At 39.7% G+C, this 19,966-nt stretch overlaps 1 protein-coding gene across 1 annotated transcript; it reads right to left on the bottom strand.

Moving 5' to 3' along the window:
* Positions 1–1,464: 1,464 nt before the first annotated feature.
* On the bottom strand, positions 1,465–19,775 carry LOC308074237 (uncharacterized protein). Its single transcript, XM_080413604.1, has 20 exons — positions 19,640–19,775; positions 18,751–18,814; positions 16,233–16,394; positions 15,213–15,282; positions 13,246–13,373; positions 12,890–12,958; positions 12,729–12,785; positions 11,223–11,555; positions 8,077–9,036; positions 7,816–7,992; positions 7,372–7,435; positions 7,150–7,240; positions 6,892–7,033; positions 6,525–6,629; positions 5,907–6,018; positions 4,533–4,779; positions 4,050–4,130; positions 3,650–3,752; positions 2,839–2,919; positions 1,465–2,555 (listed from the first exon to the last, which is right to left on the bottom strand). The coding sequence occupies exons 2-19, from the start codon at positions 18,790–18,792 to the stop codon at positions 2,860–2,862; spliced, it is 3,003 nt and encodes a 1,000-aa protein (XP_080269730.1). The 5' UTR covers positions 18,793–18,814; positions 19,640–19,775; the 3' UTR covers positions 1,465–2,555; positions 2,839–2,859.
* Between the last annotated feature and the right edge of the window lie 191 nt (positions 19,776–19,966).

Below are 19,966 nucleotides of genomic sequence, written 5' to 3'. Positions count from 1 at the left end.
ATTTAAAGAGCATTTAAAACCAGTGGAAATTATGATGCAAGGGTGGTTAAAAGAGGAAATGCCACAATTAGTATGGTCGATTCTCTGGAGAGCACAATGGTGCTCAGCAAATTCCATGGCAATCTAGCCATTTGAAGACGTTTGTTTGGGACTAGGCGTTGGACAGACAGACTAATATAGGGACTGGCCTACATTGGAGCCCTGCTTCTAGCGAGCCCAACAATCCACACACATTGAATGGGCATGCAAGTCATGTTTTTGCTCATCCTGTATGAGTTCACCCCCCTGATTAGATCAAATTGGTATATTGACCTGAAAATATATTTTCTGTTTACTAAAGAGCTGGAGAGACCCGTTACTGAACAAACAACATCAGATAGAGCTATTTAAATGGTGCACCAATTGAATGGTGCAGTGACATGGGCAGGTAGGGAACTGAAAATGGGGCATTTTAGGTTAATGGGGAATTTAACTTAAGCTACACAAGGATGATGACACACTTACGTACAGCAATGTAATGACAAAGCATGAAAGCAGCTAGGGACTAATTTTCTTAACAGGATACAAGGATGTTGTCGGGATCAAACCTGTGAACTTCTAGTGCACGAACCACATCTTCTAAATTATGTCTTACTCCAGTCTTGATCTGACACAAGCACACCAGGAAGAAGGGGTAGATTGTTTATTTTTCAAAGTCGAGCTAGAGCACTCTGCATGTTTAACATATTCACACGGTTGCCATTTTTCTACGAGTATGAATATGGTCGACAGTCAATGCATGGTTTAAGTGTTAACATTGCCAGCATAGAACATTGCCCCAGCACTGCCACGGTTCTTTAGCTTTTCCACTCCATATTACTGGCTCACCTTTTTTGATTTTTTATTAGGGAAAAGTACCTAGTACCTGGTAGTTGTTTTGGTATGACCTCAGTCAAGGTTCCAAGTGAGCTCAGGCGATACCAAAAGATGACATGAAAACACTGCAGACTACTGATTAGTAAAATAATCATCACTAGTGTGATTACATCTTAGACGGACTCCCCTACACTCCATGGAAGCTCCTGAATACTCTTAAACTAGCCAAATTAATCAATATTGAGCAACCATGGCCTGTTTCTCACCTAAAATGTGATCAGAAACTGTTTGTCGGACTGTACAGTGAAATGGACAACGTTTCCAGACAGCATTAGTGCTGGCATAAGCTTTAGCATTGTTTCGCGTCACTTTGATGATTACACTGAGGGAGTCTCATCTGCAGTGGAAGGCAAAGTAATGCGAATAGATGTGTCCAGCCAGTACCATGCAGTGGAAAAGGAACATAAATGAGTCCAGTAGATTGTTTAGTAAATGATCATGATGATAAATGAAACAGGAAAATGAGCAAAACATCAGAGCATATCTAGTGAGCTAACAGATTGTAGAGAATTATTTTTGAGAAAGAGAATCAGTTCCACTAAAGGTAGGTACAAAGCACAGTGATATTTTATCTTTACAACAGCCTAATAATCAAAGGAATAAAGCCAACACTGCCACCTACAGGCAAGTGGAAAAAAATCTACTAATACACACGTGATTGTATTTACAGTAAGGCTATAAGATGACAAAGCTATAAGATGAGTAAAAAAAAACAAGAATACATTCAAATAATTAGATCATGCAATCAAATATTTACAGAAATCAAGAAGTTTCAACACAAGATATACATAGGATAACTGGTGGCTCAGCCACTGATCATACTGTATGAGAAGAACCCAAGTTCAAATCAAACTACCACCAAGTCTTGACTGTTGTTAATCCTCTCTGCCCTGGGTTTCTAAACTCTCTACACTCACTTACCTAAATAAATCACACATAAAAAATACACATGAATCATAATCGATTTGACTTTACTTGCAGGAGTTATTTTGATTTCTCAATCTGAGATAAAAAAAAAAAAAAAAAGATCATCAAATTAAAAATCCAGATTCCAATCTAGGCATCTATTTGGATAAGAAATAGCAGCACATTATAAATCATAGCATAAAAATGTGCTTGCACACTTGGCACGTTGTGGCAAAGGAGTGCTCAAATTGTTTATTTGAATGTACTGTATATCACAAGGCACAATATTTAATATGGTAAATCTTTTAGTACAGTTGTATCTATTTTAGTTACTCCTTGGTTAGTGATGGAGCTTGTCTGCAATATTATAGTCCAACTGCATATATTTACGTTTCTCTTTGGTCCGTGATGGAGCTCCATCATTACAAAATAAAAATAAAACAATTGCTATCTAAAATATAACTGAATATAGTTTACTGTTGCTGTTCTTTTAACCAAAGATCCCTCCCAACATGGACATCAGTGGAACCAGTACAACTAAAACTAAATAACCTTCCCAAGTGTCACCATGGAGATTTCCTTTTCAACTCCACAAATGTAGCTTTTCATGAGCGAGTGTTCTCCCTCATATGATTGGTTTGTGTTCCTCACTTTAATGTGTCTTTGTCAATACCTTTGAGCGCTGGAACATGCCACAAGACACAAGGCCTGATGCAACCTATGGGACAGGTTTCCTGTTAACAGTAAAACAATATCATTAGTAAAAGTGTCACTTGCTGACATCAATTTATATACCCATGCTCTCATTTTAATTCATTCTGGACAAGTATGTACGCTTTTTTATTATTTTATTGCTCATGCCTTGGGCCCAACAGTTTTTTAATCCCTATCTGAGTGGATCACATTCAGATTTTGGGTAATCAGATATCTTTAGCACCCCCAAATCCAAATCTGATCCACTCTGATATGGATTAAAAGTTTTAAACTCTTGGGGATGTAATGGTATATTCTACTTACCCACAGGCAGTGAGTGGAAGTTCAGAATCTGGATCTATTGGAGGGGCGCACCAACAGAGGAGACCCCTCTACCACCATTCCCTGTTCAAGCAAGAGGCAAACAATTACCAATACTGTATTCATTTTACATACATTAGCTACGGATTTATAATTGCCATACAAATAAAGTCCCCCCACCAACAACAACCAAAAACAACACCACAATTAGCGAGCTGATTTTAATACTACCAAATTGTCTCATTAAACAATGCCATCAAGACAAGACAGTGGGTATTTCCAGCCAAGCATTCTGACTGGTCAGACATTGTTCCATTCTCATTACAATAAGGCATAGCTAACCGTGTACTTTGTTGGTTGCTAATCCAACTCTTGATGGAGCCAATTAACAAGTTAAGTGATCCATTCCCCCCCTCTTTATTACCAAGTATGCACACTACTGTACCTATAAATAAGTATGCACACACACACACACACACACACACACACACCAAGAAAGATGTAGATCAATACAATGAATGTGTTAATATGGTGTTAATATGGATTATGGATGGTAACTGAAGGGGCTGCACCTTATACTAAACTGCATCAGCCACAGGAAAGAACTCCCACTTGGGCATTATTGCTTTAACCCATTTAGACCAGGAACCCTTATCTATACCTTTCAATCACTTTTGGGGTTGTTGTTGCTATGTACAATATATAGCAACTATCATTTTTTTGTAATTTTTGAATACAAATTTGAAGTTTTTCAGTTTAGAATCGGCATTAGGTTTAAATGGGTTAAAAAATAACTGAATGAAGGCAGACATACATTGAGCATGTTGATGGCTTTATCGCAGTCCTCCTTCCTGGTGTATTTGACAAAGGCATACTGTTGGTTCGAGATCATCGTGACATTGGCGACACTGCCAGCTCTGAAAGATACAGACAAGAAACAAGACAGTTGGAGGAGGGGGGGGGGGGCAAGATACAGAAAAGAAAAAAAGACAGGAGGACAGAGTGAGAGAGAAAGAGACAAGAAACAAGACAGGAGGAGAGAAGGGAAAGAGACAGACAATAAACAAGACAAGGGGAGAGGAGAGGAGGAGAGAATGCATGAGCAGAGGCAATCATTGTTTATTTCCTCCCAAAAGTTGCTTGTCCACCCTTTTAGTATTTTTACCTGAAATCAAAATGACCCACAGGGTTTTAGAACACTCATGTTACTTTACCTGCCGAAGACGCTGTAGAGCTTCATCTTTGTAACAGTAGGCGCCAAGGATCCTACCCAAAGGTCACAATTATCCTTAATCCTATAAAATGGGAAAAGTAAATAATTAGTCAATAAATTGATTCCTGTCTTTTAAAATCTCATCCTAGACTCAGACCATTTTTACAGTCTAGCTTTTAATTCATTCATGCTCCGATTGTGCCCATTACACTTTGAGTTTTATGCCATTTATATTTACAACTGTATTATTTCATCTATTTGGCTTTAACAGTTAAGTGCTTTGAAAAGTGCTATATAAATAGTCACTTATTTTGAAATCTCTGAAAATTCATTCCAACATAAGATAGAAATCTTATTTACCATGTTCTCTACATTAGCCCATGTAAGCACCGTTATAGTAATATGATATAAATTATCTGATAGAATAGATTTGTTGGAATGAATCTATTCTTAGAGAAGAGGGGTTAAGATTACGGCGCCTTACGTTTTGACCCCATCCCTTGGAGTGGGAGACGGCCTTGGAGTGGGAGACGGCCTTGGAGTGGGAGACTGAGACTTTGTCCTGGCACGATCGATAGATCGTGGTGTAGGTGTAGGTGTATTCACTTGCTGGATACTTGGCTGGTTATTTCCTACAGCAATCCTCTTTTTGTCCTCATCCTCCGTCTCCTCCATTAGGCGATTTCTTTTGTCTTCACTGACATCATGTTCTGCCGATTGCGAGCGCCGACCTGAGGGTATGAAATTGCATTGAGTCATACTTTTCCACACTTCTCTGTAGATTTCTAAGACCATTATTTGATATCCGAGTACAAATAGCTAGATATTTATAACATAAATAATGTAAAATAATTGATAAATACATTTTAAAATTCACTGCTGAAGCAGTAATCTATAATGCTCATGTTCTACCCGGGATTCGAACCGGGGTGTCCCGCACGAATGCCAACATTTCTATTGCCGAGCTAAGACTGAGGGCCCTATTTTGCGTGACTTAAATCCACATCTTAGGTGATAATTAAGTGATAACGCCACCATCTTATGAGCAATCCCTATTATGCAAGTTGCGCTGAACGCAAACACTTAAGGAATAAGTCTCGCCAGCATATTTTAGGCATGGAGGATTTTTCATGTTAATTAAGGGCCCAATGCGGTATCTGCTATTATAGCACTGCGTCTTGGCTGACTCAGTGTCAAGCCTTATTTATTTTCTGTGTCCGTGGAAATGACAATGGACAGCCATAAAGGTGGGGTTTCCTTACAGTTTCCTTTTCTGATGACCACCTCACAGCATAACTCATAAATGTTCAGACAAGCTTAGTATCTGGTGGATGCTATGTATACAGACCTATGGGCCACATGGCTTGGGAACCATTGGTTCCCAAGGCTACTTACTCATGTATATTGTACAGTACAGTACATGCAATTAAAATAAAATGCATTTTCTTTCAAACTAATTTGGTCGCAGTTGTCTGGATTTGGTACAGTTATAAGGCACTTGGGGCTGAACTGTTTAGCGGTCTGTGAGGTAGAGGAAGTTCTGTGTAGGAATGTCTTTCAGTCTCACGTCATAAGTCTTGCCTTGATTTTGGCGACATCAAATTCACTCTGGCCTTCACTCTCTCACAAAGTGGTAAACATTTGGCTACCACTGGCTACCTGCTCCAACCACTATGAAAAACAGTTTATATTATGAAAAGATTTTTTGAAATAATTTTGGAAAACAGAATAAGGGCAATAGTACGGAAACTAATATTTTTCCATACTCTTCTTTTCTCAAATTGATTTGAGCCCTTTTTCTACATGTAGGAATAAGAAGAATTTTGTTGAGTGCTTTGAACTTAGACATTTCACTTACCTCCACTGCGACGACGCCTGCCCTCAGAGCCAAACAGAGCATCGATAGCATCTTCCAATGTAGCATGGTTTTTCAAAGCTTCAGAGCTCTGACCCCAGGTAAAGCCCATTTCCTAAACAGAAAAGCCAACGACAATGTCCTGAATCCACATAACGCTTAAGTGGTTTAATTTTCAGGGTAGGAATCTTTCACTAGCTACGAGTCAAATGCTGGTAAACCTTTCTACTCTAGTGTTTGTAATGGTTTTGCCTGTAGTAGTACTATAGCTACTTTGGCAAGTAATCATGAACATTTTTATTTTGTACATACATTCATATGTTCTCTTTGACAACATATGTGTGTGTGTGTGTGTGTGTGTGTGTGTGTGTGTGTGTGTGTGTGTGTGTGTGTGTGTGTGTGTGTGCGCAACTGTAACTTATTAACTGGAGCAGCTTTCAGCAACTAAATAATGATTACATTCCTAATATAAACCCATCTTACTTGTGCCTCATTGTTTATTCACAGTCTTGGTTGTGATAAAAAGATTAATAAAAAATAGTACATGTTTGCATTCATTGATGTCAGTGAGACACATGGATGGCACTGGTTTTTGTTGTGGCAGATATTGGCCTCCCTTACCATTAGGTGTAAGGTCTGTGCCCTCTTTAGCTCCTGGGCAGCTTCAGCACTTGAGCTCTCTTGCTCCAGTATGTCCTTATAGACCAAAGAGGCCTCAAAGTATCTCTGAGTAGCAAGCAAAAACAAGTAAAACATTAAATTGCAGGCATATTAGCAATTAGTATATTAGCAAGTATAATATGTAGAACTAGCCATTTTATTGTATTCAATGGGTAAATTCAACAGTCTATACAAAACTAAACAATAAACTTGAAATGTTTCACTGGGAACTACATTTTCATATGGAGAAATAAGGCCCTAGCAAAAAAGAGAAATGTTTGGAATAAATTAAATAAAATACAATAGTTGGGTAAATGATATGATTTACCTTGAGCCCACACAGCGCTTTGCCTTTTCTAAATAAACCTTTTAACCACTTAGGTTCCATGAAAAGCGCCAGACGAGCATCAGCTAACGCCCTCTCATAGTCCCGCATTCTTTCGTAACAAAGTGACCGATTTCCAAATAACCTGAATTGAGTGGGGAAGGAGGGAGGTGAATAATAAACACATTCATTCAGTAATTGCCACAGAGTGTTTTAGTTTGAAGTATAAATAATACAGTATGTTCTTAAGTGTTTTCTCACTTGAATTCCTGTGGGTTGTATTTAATGGCGTCAGTAAAGCATTTGATTGCCGCTTCATATTGTCCACAAGCGGCAAAGCGATTTCCAACAGCTTAAAAAGAGATGGAAGAGCGGTGTGTCAATTCAGTTCAACGTTTGTTAATAATAAAATGCTTGGTTAATTTCAAGAGATACAGTGCAAATGTGAATATACTGACTTATTATAATTAACATGTAACTTACCGGCAAGTTCTGTACTTTTTTTGGCTAAATCCTCTGCCACTACCGCCATGTTTCTCTCTGTGGGCTTTTTTTTTTAAACAAACAATTATTATGCGAGGTAGATGCATTAGACAAGGACAACAATCCTACTAATCCTGCTAAAATGGCTGATATTTACATTGCATTATATATTCCATATACAGTCAATATATTGACACTCAATTTCATTTAGGGATTCACATTTACAACATTCTACCCAATAATTAGTTGCTGCAACTCGGGGTCAGCGCTTATCATTTAGTATCAAATACATTTGCTTTTTTACCCCCAACACTTCTGCACATAACACACGCCTCCTGGTCATTTCATTGACCGATCCCAATGTCACAGGCACTTTAATTTTTCTTCATTAGAAGCTAAAGCGAATGTGGGGATATAAATAGCACATAAGAATTCATCACAAACCTCTAGATTACCGTCTCCTTCCTTAGTCGTCACAATATCATCATTACTACCACTGCTGTTGCTGAAACCACCAATAGCAGTTTCCTTTAGGAGTGGACTGGGGACAGAAGATTTCTCCATTTCTCTGCACACCTCAATATTATTTGTTTCTTTGTGGTCTTTAGAAGGCTTGATTTTCTGAAGAAAAACACAAATATATTAGACAGCCATACACAACACTGTGGGGGGGAAAAAATGGTTTTCTAATGCATCACAGGGCACCTGTTTGACAATTTGAGGGTCTTTTTTCAGTTTTGTTTCAGTTTCAGCCTTCTTCTGAACTGACTTCTTCTCTTCTGGATCTTGTGATGAAGCATCCTTTTGAAGGTCTTTTTTCAGTTTTGTTTCAGCCTTTTTCTGAACTGACTTCTTCTCTTCTGGATCACAAACTACTTGTGATGAAGCATCCTTTTGAAGGTCTTTTTTCAGTTTTGTTTCAGTTTCAGCCTTCTTCTGAACTGACTTCTCTTCTGGATCACAAACTACTGGTGATGAAGCATCCTTTTGAAGGTCTTTTTTCAGTTTTGTTTCTTCAGTTTCAGCCTTCTCCTGAACTGACTTCTTCTCTTCTGGATCATGAACTACTGGTGATGAAGCATCCTTTTGAATGTCTTTTTTCAGTTTTGTTTCTTCAGTTTCAGCCTTCTCCTGAACTGACTTCTTCTCTTCTGGATCATGAACAACTGGTGATGAAGCATCCTTTTGGAGGTCTTTTTTCAGTTTTGTTTCTTCAGTTTCAGCTTTCTCCTGAACTGACTTCTTCTCTTCTGGATCATGAACTACTGGTGATGAAGCATCCTTTTGGAGGTCTTTTTTCAGTTTAGTTTCTTGAGTTTCAGCCTTCTCCTGAACAGACTTCTTCTCTTCTGGATCATGAACTACTGGTGATGAAGCATCTTTTTGAAGGTCTTTTTTCAGTTTTGTTTCTTCAGTTTCAGCTTTCTCCTGAACTGACTTCTTCTCTTCTGGATCATGAACTACTGGTGATGAAGCATCCTTTTGAAGGTCTTTTTTCAGTTTTGTTTCTTCAGTTTCAGCCTTCTCCTGAACTGACTTCTTCTCTTCTGGATCATGAACTACTGGTGGTGAAGAATGAAGGACCTTTCCTGTCTTGAGGGCCTCCTTCATTTCGGGGGAGATCCAGCAGAAGGAACCAGGAAAAGACACTGAGACATCGACTTCCTACATGGAAAGACAAAGTATTATTAAATATATCATTCACATTGTAATGAGAATGACATTTAGCCATATCAAGACAAGACTCGACATACAGAATGCAGTACATAAATAGCAAAAGGTTAACAAAACACGCATATGCAAACAAGGTGTTGGCCAGAAAGAGACTATTAAAATTTAAATAGACACCACCCACCAAAATGTTTTTAATAGATTACCACATAGGTGAAGTTTCGAGCATCTCACACTCTTCCTCTCCCCCCGCACTTGGTTACCACGGGTTGGGGGGGGGGATGCCTACTACCGCAGAGACTAGGGGTTTGAAGCCATGCGGTCCATTTGGCTTGCCGAGCGTCTAAATAAACACAATTGACTGTGTTCTGCGGAGGGAAGCCGGGCGGGGAGGGTGATATTTGTTGTACTCCTACAGGCTGGGGCAGCACCTTTCAGCTGGGAATGTTGAACGGGAGGAGTAGGAAGGAGGTGCCATGTCCTCCTGGTGGTGGCTCCTCAGTTACAGGCGACCCAGTAGAATACAAAGAGCAGTGGCAAGCAGTGGGAGGAATTAATTGGGCGTAAAAATAATTGGCTAATAGGAAATAAAGACTTGAAATTAAGTAAGCTCCTCGGAGTGTAGATCTCCACCAGGCCAGGTAGCATAACCAGGGCCCGCAAATTTGTTTCAGTCAAAGCTAATCAGAATAGAATCGGACTATAAATCTTGATCACATGACCGCACAGATAATGTGTACCAATTTGTGTGAGTTTTGGACAAAGTCCGTATTAGCAAAATGTGTGTTGAAAAAAAAAGACAAAAAAAAAAAAGTAAACATTAATCAGCACACACCTTCAAATACTCACCGGGCAGGTAACATGCGCGATTTCTGTGTCCTTGTCGTCGTTTCTGTAACTTTAAGTGCTTTACGGGGTGGGGTTGTTAGCCCCATGCCCAACCTGGAGGACCAGGAGCTGCTTTTCGTCTGACCTGTACTCTAAAACCTGCCCGGCATGGTAGCACCTGCTATAACCTTCAGAGTCATGGAGGCACGCAAGCCTCCCCACCACGGCAAGGTAGCAGCACAGGGTGACGAGGTTAAATGACCAATAACAAAATATATGTATTTGTCAATGTTTTGGACAGTCAGGTGATGTGTCATGTGACCTGCTGGGTGGGTATTTCAAGGTGTGTGCTGTAATGTTTCTTTGTCTGAGGAAGAGTGTGAGACACTTGAAACATCATCTAGGTGGTCATCCATTAACACATTGACCGCCGGGCCCGTAGTTCTACGGGCCGTTAAATCCAACGGTTAAGCGCCGATCCCGTAGCCTACGGGCTGTGGTGCTTTTTCCTTTTTTTCGATTTTCTATTTTTTTTTCAATTTTCTAGGGGGACCATTTTCAGTTTAACACCACCCGAAGTCGACCGGAAGTGCGATCCCGTTTTTTGTTTCCCGTCTGCCTCCATTCTAAGTCGTACACAAAAAGCCCTGTAAACCCATGTAGTTTTTCATCCTCGCAGTCAATGTGTTAACACATTGACCGCCAGAGGTTAATCTCATAATGTACTCACCAGTGCCAACGTTTTATTGTTGTTTTTTGTTTTTTTCACGTCGCCATAGACGTCGTTAAAATCCTTAAGATTGATCTGTGCACTGTTTGTAAACATCGCGGACATCTCCCTGTGTCTACCAGTCCAAACCACGTGTCAAACGGGGCATCCATTGTTGAGTTAGAACGGTTTATGTTAAACAGTGATCAGCGAGGAGAAAAACTACAATCGAAGAAAATGGCGTTTCAGTGTAGACTTTAGAATGGGAGCCGGCGTGATCGTCAAAACCGGATCCCAAATAATTCTGTTTCCGGTGGTGTTACAATGAAATGTGCCGTACCGGAAAATTGAAAAAAAAAAAAGAAATCGAAAAAAAAAGGAAAAAGCACCACAGCCCGTAGGCTACGGGATCGGCGCTTAAGCGTTGGATTTAACGGCCCGTAGAACTACGGGCCCGGCGGTCAATGTGTTAAAGACACTTTGGGGGCATGATCCAGTGTGTGGTCACAGTACATACATACATACACACAACATTCTGGGTTAGTTACATTTGTACACTCTTGAGTTAAATTAACACTCAGAATTTTACTGTGAATAAAGAAACATGGTATGAGCGGAGAAATTAATTAAATGTCTTTCAAACCTTTACGTCGTCTGGTAGAAGTCTGATAAGAAGATTACTGTGACCCTCATTTTCCACTCCAGGGGTTGCAGTTTCTGTTAGAGTTACACTACTTTTAGGACTGGCCTGTTCAGTGGTCTTACTATCGTCTCCCACTCCAGTGGCTGACGTTTCGGTTAGAGTTTCGCTACTTTCAGGACTGGCCTGTTCCGTGGTCTTACTGTCGTTTCCGACTCCAGCGACTGCAGTTCCGGTTAGAGTTGCACTACTTTCTGGACTGGCCTGCTCCGTCTCTTCACAGGTTTTTTCAACCATGTTTTCTTCCTCCTTACTTTCTTCCTCTTCTTCATCATCCTTAACATGGAGAAATTGATTAGTAAAGATTCCAAAAACAAAACTTTATGCCTGGATTTTGCTTCCAGGCAGAAACTTTGTTTGAGGCACAAGGATGATCAACCGTCTCTCTTTACTACTGGTTGCTACGGTAATGTTGATCTAGGAATTTAATGCTCGGGTTTGTATTTTTTTTTTTTTATAATGGGGAATGGTCATGCTTAATTGGTAGTGACCACAGACTTGGCTCAAGTTTATTTTCATCTGTGTTTCAGTCCTGAACAATAGATAGGCCAATTCATGTTGTAAACAAATCAACAATGATCTTGGCAGTCTAGACGCAAATGTTGAGCAAGATTTTCACCAATGGCAGACAACGATAGCCTGAGATCCAGACTGCTTCGCTACGTTAGGCGGATTTATTTCTCTCACTCGCTATACAGTCTGGAAAGCCTCCCATCTCCCTACACAGCACGAGTGAAAACGACTCGCGTCTTCTGGTTGGTCTTTAGGGGGGGCGGGACCAGTGTTTTCCAATGTAAAACTCGAGTCACTTCCTGACTTGCCTACATAATTGAAATACGAGTCAAATAGGAGGCTGGCCAGACTGATAAGCGAAGTGAGAGAAAATAAATCAGCCGAACATAGTGAATCAGGCTGGATCCGAGGCGAAGACAACGACCCATCACCGGTGGTATCTGATACCAAATAGAAGATGGGCCCGAATTCAGAAGGTGGTGAAAATTTTGGGTGCAGGTGGGGTATGAAGGGAGATGTGAAATTAGCATTGTTTCTACCAGCCACAACAAGGTATTGTACTGTATGTGTGGAAGTTGAGGGGAAGGATGTTTTTACAACATTGCGACAGGTAACCACTTAAACCCTATATACTTCGTCGTATGACGAATAGCAGAAATAGCTGATCTACAGCTTGAAATCTGATATTTTTGATTTTTTTTTTAAAAGAAAAAAATATATAAAAAGGTATTTGCCTTTAATGATATGCCCAAAATATGGACTCCGGGTAGAAGTTGTAAAGTTGTGAAATGGAGCTTTAAGCTTATTCTACTGCTTCACTCCCTGCAATTGATTCTAGGTTAGATCCTTCGGAATATTCCTGAAATGTAAATGTCACAATCTTCACCGATGTAATATAAATGACACCGATGTAATATAAATGACACAGGTACTTACAGACACATCATTAGCTGAATGCTTCTTTTTCCATTCATGTTTTCTCGTTTTTCTTCGCTGTAAAAGAAGTAGTAAATAAACTGGGGTCTGTGCCGTCAGATGATGTTATCAAATATCATTTCAGATTCATTTACAATCAGAATTCTTCTTCAGCCACTGACCAATTTCTTACGCTTGTTCTTCTCTGCACGCTTTTCCTCCTTATCCAATTCTTTTGGTTTGTCAGCATCCTAAAAGACATGATTATAGAATTTGACAATGCTCAGCACACTAACATAATCTACTAAAAAACTTTGACAAAATATAACCGTTCAATTATATTTATTGTGTTGATTACCTACCTATGTCAAGCAATTATCAAGTCTCTGCAAATTGATTTTCATACCATACTGAAATAACTAGTATTCTATCCTCCAAAATCAAGCAACACAGTATGCAAATAATCAGCAATAATGTCAAGTCATAGTCAATGGGCTGGCATCATGCCAAACCACTGGTATGGTGGTCCTTTAAGTACCTCTAGTGACTCAGGCTCTAGTGCTTCAGGCTCTGCTGGTAAAATCTCCTCTTCATCATCACTATATATTAAGTCTTTGGACAATTCAGTGTCCAACGCCCTCATGATGGGTAAACCAAACTCCAAACCTTCAAAATACAACAGAAAACATGAAATGAGTTCAAAACAAAATCAAGAACTTGCTACCCAGTGGACCCATCCTGGTTCTCAATCCTACTATAAATTAGACCCCCCAGGATTCCGCAATTCCACGATCACGGAAATTAACGCATATTTCACGGCCGTCAAGCACGGTGCAGAAAACAAGCAGAATGTGGTTGAACTGGTTTGAGACTTTGAGTTGCCACGGATCGGCTTAATTTTTGTTAATGTAACAAAAATGAGAAGGCCATTGAATCATTTTTTAAGTTATAAAAAAAGTGTTTTTTTATGACAAGACTGTATTATGACTCATAGACCTGCCAGCTTCATTTCAAATGAAATCTGACATGTATTAATTGGCCATTAGCATTACATTCAAAGTGTCAAATCTTTGAGTGTTCAAGTACTTTATTGTTACATCTCGTGTACAGGTACATAAGAGTAAAACTTATTTTGGTTTGGCTTCCTTCAGACAATGCAGCAGCATAAGTATTAACAATAGAATAAAGAAAAAACGTAAAAAGATTTAAAGAAAGAGTGCAAAAAGAGCAAAAATAATGAAAAGAGCATCATCAAATCAAATCAAATGTACATGTGCATAAAAATAAAGAAAAAACACTTGGTATGTTGTATATGTCACAGGGTGAATGGAGATCCAGGGTGATTGAAGACAGAGCGCTCGTTTTTAGGCACGGGGCTTCGGGCGAGGCGGGGCTTTTCGAGACAGGGTTTATTAGCGAGGCTCGTGAGGAGGAGAAGGAGTGTGAGCTTGTAGATCTGCTATTTTCAAAAGAAGGAGGACGCGGCGCTGCGAGGCGGGGGTTTATTATGCGAGGCTCGCGAGGAGGAGGAGCTCCTCCTTCTCCTTCTCCTCCTCCGAGGAGGAGAAGGAGAACGCGGCGCCAAGAGGCGGGGCTTTGATGCGACGCGGACCTGTCTTTTGTTGTTCCCCCCCACATAGCAACCAGGAAGCTACGCTAGGGGAGCGCTGAACACACGTTCACACGCACACGCACACGCTTGTCCATGACGGAGGCGCGCCGCCTTAGTAGAGCTTGAGGCCGAGGAGGCGCGCCCTCGCGCCTCCAGGCGCGAGTGCCCGCGCTGACCGGCCGATGCTCTACTAGTCGACACAGCGCCGTTCGAGTTGTAAACCGATAGGGACAGAATAGTTCTTTTCATGGATCACTGTGTGTGTGCGTGCGTGCGCGCGCGCGCGCGCGTGCGTGCGTGCGTGCGTGCGCGCGTGCGTGTGTGTGTGTGTCAGGGAGAAACTAAAACAAAAGCCAGCAGAACACAATAAAAGTATCTTAACAGTCCATTGAAAGCATGAGCGCGTGTGTGTGCGCGTGCATGTGTGTGTGTGTGTGACTGTGTGTGTGTGGGTGGTCGCGGCCATATGTGCTTGTGCACAAGCCTGGCTTGTGGCTCCCTCTAGTGTTTCTTCTACAGAATTGCTGGGTGGGTAAAAACGAGCGAGCCTTCTTCAATCACCCTGGTTCTCCATTCACCCTGTAACATATACACCACCAGCATGTTCCGGATCCTACAAACACAATCACACTCTGCTTCATACACAGTGTTTATTTTTGTTTATTTTATTTTGATATTTAATTAGAGGATAAACCACATCTGATCATATATTTCTGCCTAAATTAAATTCACCAGGAGGTCAACATCACTGAAGCTTCTAGCAATGAACCCATTTGTGAAGCCAAGTGGTTCATAAAAGCATTTAACCATCACTACCCATAACACCAAGACAAATCATTCATAAAAAGGTTTACCCGTCACTGCGTATCAACTGTTATGATACTCACACTTACCAAAGGAGTTTAATGCATCTAGGATACAGCTGTCATCAGAACGTCGGAAAATTAAATCTACCACTGAATCCTGAAAGAAAAGAGAAAAAGGTTTATAATTTCAAACAAATTGAACTATGTCTGCAAATAAGAGCATGAGCAAATGTTTGTAGATATTTGTTCACCATAAACATCTATACACACACACACATATAAATAAATATATATATATATATATATATATATATATATATACACACACACACACACACAGATCCTTCTCAAAATATTTTAATATCGTGGAAAAGTACATTTTCTTCCATAATATAATTCAAAAAGTGAAACTTTCAAACTTTCATATATTCTAGATTCATTGTGCATAAACTGAAATATTTAAAGCCTTTTATATGTTTTAATCTAGATGATTATGGCATACATACAACTCAAAATATTAGAGTATTACACGAGACCACTCAAAAAAAGATTTATAATACAGAAATGTCGACCATCTGATGTTAATTTATGCGCTCTATACTTTCGGGTCTGGAACACATTATTTCATCAATGGGGTGTGGCATGGAGGTGATCAGCCTGTGGCACTGTTGAGGTGTTATGGAAGCCCAGGTTTGCTTTGATAGCAGCCATAAGCTCATCTGTATTGTTGAGTCTAGTGTCTCACACCTTCCTCTTGACACTACAACATAGATTCTCTGTGGGGTTCAGGTCAGGCCAGTTGGCTGGTCAGTTAAGCACAGTAATACCATGGTCAGTACACCAATAGTAGTTTTAGGCAGGTGCCAAGTTCTGTTGGAAAAGGAAATCAATTCGATACCAACATGCATTTATTTTTCTCTATTCTGACTGATACCAGGCAAGCAGCATAGTTGTTTTCTTTACTTTTTTATGACTTTATTTGCGGACTTATTTTGTAGTCTGGAATGTTGGAAAGGGCTTGATCATGTGATATTACTCTAACGGAGAACAACACATACTTCCCCAGAATAATAGTAACCAAAACAGTAGGTTATGAGAAAAACTGACCCAGTTATTATCTTCCAAAATCTTAAACAAATTTCTTGGAGCGCCGCGCTTGGATCTGCGTACTGGGGGCGGATCCTTTTCCTGCAGTCCGATCTGATCCACTTCACTTTTATTTGCTGATATCGGGGCGGTATCCGATCGAAGTATCGGATCGGGATTGTCCTAGAAAAAACAAATATAAAACTAATGTAGTAAAATGAGGAACACTACGTATAAAAAATTATCAACAAACAGTTTGTTTGATTGAGATATTTTGCATAAATATTGAGGTATTCAATTTTGTCCATATCGTGCAGCCCTAGAATTCGAAGTGTTAAAATGAATGGTAATTCAAAATTTTACCTATCATTTTATAATTAGCTATTTACTTTTTGGGCAAGTAGAACGTGATCTGTACTTGTCTGATGGACAAGTGCCTCCGAGACCTTATAACCCCTGACCATATTCTTCCTCTTGCATTAGGGGATTCCCACTGTTGCTGTAGTAATTCATAACGGTTTCCTCTATTTGTTTTCCATTGTCATGCACTGTGCAATATGTTTATGCAAACAGTTAGGGCAATCAACTGTTTTCCTTATAATTACACATAACTTGCGGTCACTCTCAAATTGAGGTCAGGAGCAGCAGGGTACATATTAAACAGGAATCTTAACTTTGAATGTGACATTTACTTTCACAATTTCTGAAATTGTACTGATTTTCTCCTACCAGATTTTGTTTTATTCATCACAGCCCCAGTGACTAAATGTTGATTTGAAATTAATGGCATCATTAAACAAGTATCTGACATATTATTATAGGCTATCTGTAATTAAACAGGTTACATAATACATACTGATCAAGCCCGTTCCACGGTTACAACTGTAATCCAGCATAAAATATGCCACGTTTAAATGGCATCGAAACGATTATGGTGATGTATGGTTACTTGTTCACATGTTATGTTATTTAGATAGACATATATTGTTGCTTGTTCACAAATGCGATATATGATGTTGTATAGACCAGGGGTCTTCAACGTTTTTCAGCCCCTGGACCCCTTAGCTGAGAGATAGATGAAGCAGGGACCCCATACTGTATATTGTATAAAAGATTAAACTTTTTCATAGATTTCATAGATAGTTTCGTAGACTTGTTTGACAGCACTATCATCAGTGTATGTCGGATTGATGTTAATGTGTATTTTCAGACATTTAACCACTTAAACCTTCAATACTTAGTAAACTTGACCTTTCACTCTGTACTTTGTCTGCTCTTTTTTCCCCCTCTACACCAAACCTCTATATAGCCGATCTACAAGCTCACAACGCCTCGCATGGTAGATCTGCTATTTTTGGCTTAAGTTCCCCTCAGTCAGAATAGGGATGCTAGGGTTCAAGTGGTTAATATAAATAAAGTTGATATCATACAAAGATTTGGTGGACCCCCTGTTGAAGGCCCCTGGTTTAGACATATTCAGACAGTCGTTTGATTGTTTACAACTTTACATGGCATCTTATTACTTTGTAGCACTTAGTTATTTTCTTTGCACTCCACTTAAAGTAATACTAGGTAACTTTTTCAATAAAACTAAAGTTAAATTGTATATCTTTTGTGAGTGGTAAATGTTTCACAACACCCACTCCATGAATTTCACCCCCGAAAGCCTTTTATTTATATATCTTCTATTGAACGGTGTCGGGGGAGACTCCCGCGAAAATGACGTCATCTGGCCGGAAAACGGAAGCGGAAATGCACCGGTTTCCTGTTTGGCCAGGAACTACCGCACCGGTTTCCTGTTTGGCCAGGAACTACCGCGCTAATAACAAAAAGGAAACTCACGCTGATTTTAAGAGATTGTATGATTTGAAGATCGAAAAACAACAGAAAAAGAAAACACAGCTCACGGTAACTAAAGCTCCACTGGCTAAGAGAAACGATCCACAGATCGTATAAAACAATTAAAAGAACGCTTTTTGAAACGCTTCCGTCTTCCGGTGAAAACAAATGGAATTCTGGGTAACAGAGGAATAAACGAACGGCCTGCAGTGACGGTAATGACCAGCAGAGGCTGCTAAAAATCGTTATTTGTGGACCTGCATTGTATAACTTTAACATGGCAATTTACTCTGATCTCGTCTCTAGCCTAAAGTTGGAGAATATACGTCAGATTAGGCTCAGGATCCTTCACACTCAGTGGTGGAAAGTAACTAAGTATGTTTACTTAAGTACAAATTTGAGTATTTTTTACTTTACTGGAGTATTTATAGAACTTTTGCTTCAACTCCACTACATCTCAGCTGCAAATATAATAATAATAATTAATTTATAGATTTGTATTATTATTACAAAATAGTAACCACTTTATCCCTATATTATACTTTTGGTACTTTAAGTACATTTTGATGCCAATACTTTTGTACTTTTACTCAAGTACATTTTGAATAGCGGACGTTTACTTGGAACGGAGTATTTCTGCACTGCAGTATTGATAGTTTTACTTAAGTAAAACAAATTCTGTACGACAGTTCATACTTACATGCGTGCGCATGAGTCGCGAGTTCTCTCGCATTCTCGGCATGCTTGCACCAACTGTGTAGAGGCTGAAAGTAAAGAATAGTTAACATCCGTCATCAGTTGAAGTTTACCACATATTGTTGTTGTAACCCAGTGGTTCTCAAACTTTTTCATGTCAAGGACCCCCAAATTGACACTTATTAGCTCGCGGACCCCCATTTAAAAAGATATGCCAGGGACCCCCATAAGAGAAGATTTGTACGGCTCTAGCAGTAATTCTCAACCATTTTAATTTCAAGGACCCCCAGTTTGACATGCATTAGGCTACGGACCCCCATTTAATGACATTTCTATCTCTGGGACCCCAATTTATATTGTAAAATCAATGTTAATTTAACTCTGAGAGTGTGCAAATGGATATTAGTTCCATTTGTACACTCTCAGAGTTACAGACCCATAAGGGTCCATTTGGTTCCTATAACTACCATTTAGCTGGGGACCCCCTGGAACTCCCTCAAGGAAGGACCCCACCCCACTTTGAGAACCAACAAAGTAAAGAACAGTTAACATCCTTCATCAGTTGAAGTTCTGTTTACCACATATTGTTGTTGTAACCAACAACAATCGTGATAACGTGCAATATCATGCGTAGGCCTAGCCTTGGAGCAAGACTATCGTAGATGTATTTTATCGACATTTATAGATATAAAAATGTCAAAATCGATAATTAAAAAAAATGACTACGATAGTCTTGATCCAAGGAAGGCTAACGTACAGGCCTATCTCTACACCTCGGCCTTGGTCTTGTCTCGACCTGGTGGTTTAGCAGAAACAGCTAACATTTACCTCCAAGTCGAACTTTAAACTGATTACACAGCAACGTCTGCAGTGTGTGGGTTCTTAGTTCTTACCTTTGATCCTCTTCTCCTTCAGACTTATATGTATGAGTGGACTGCTGTGGCGATTTGCCTGCTTCCAACAACTGTTTATGTTTTCTGCGACGTGCTTTTGCAATGCGATCTATTTCCGCATTCGATGGCTGAACTGAACTCCACACACAATGCACTTTTCACAAGGCAAATTGTGCAGTGTTGCCAGATCTTGCAAGAAAAAGAAGCAACCACGTAGATGAAAACAAGCCCAAAAGAAGCAACTAGGCTAAACTAAAATTACTTGCAGATCCACAAGCTCACAACGCTTGTAGATCTGCATTTTTTTTTTTAATGAAGAAAATGTAA

The sequence above is a fragment of the Gymnoscopelus braueri genome (assembly GCF_963280865.1).
Source record: "Gymnoscopelus braueri genome assembly, chromosome: 19".
NCBI lineage: Eukaryota > Metazoa > Chordata > Actinopteri > Myctophiformes > Myctophidae > Gymnoscopelus > Gymnoscopelus braueri.
Note: the sequence above shows the minus strand (reverse complement) of the source record. Positions and strands in the feature narration are given on the sequence as shown.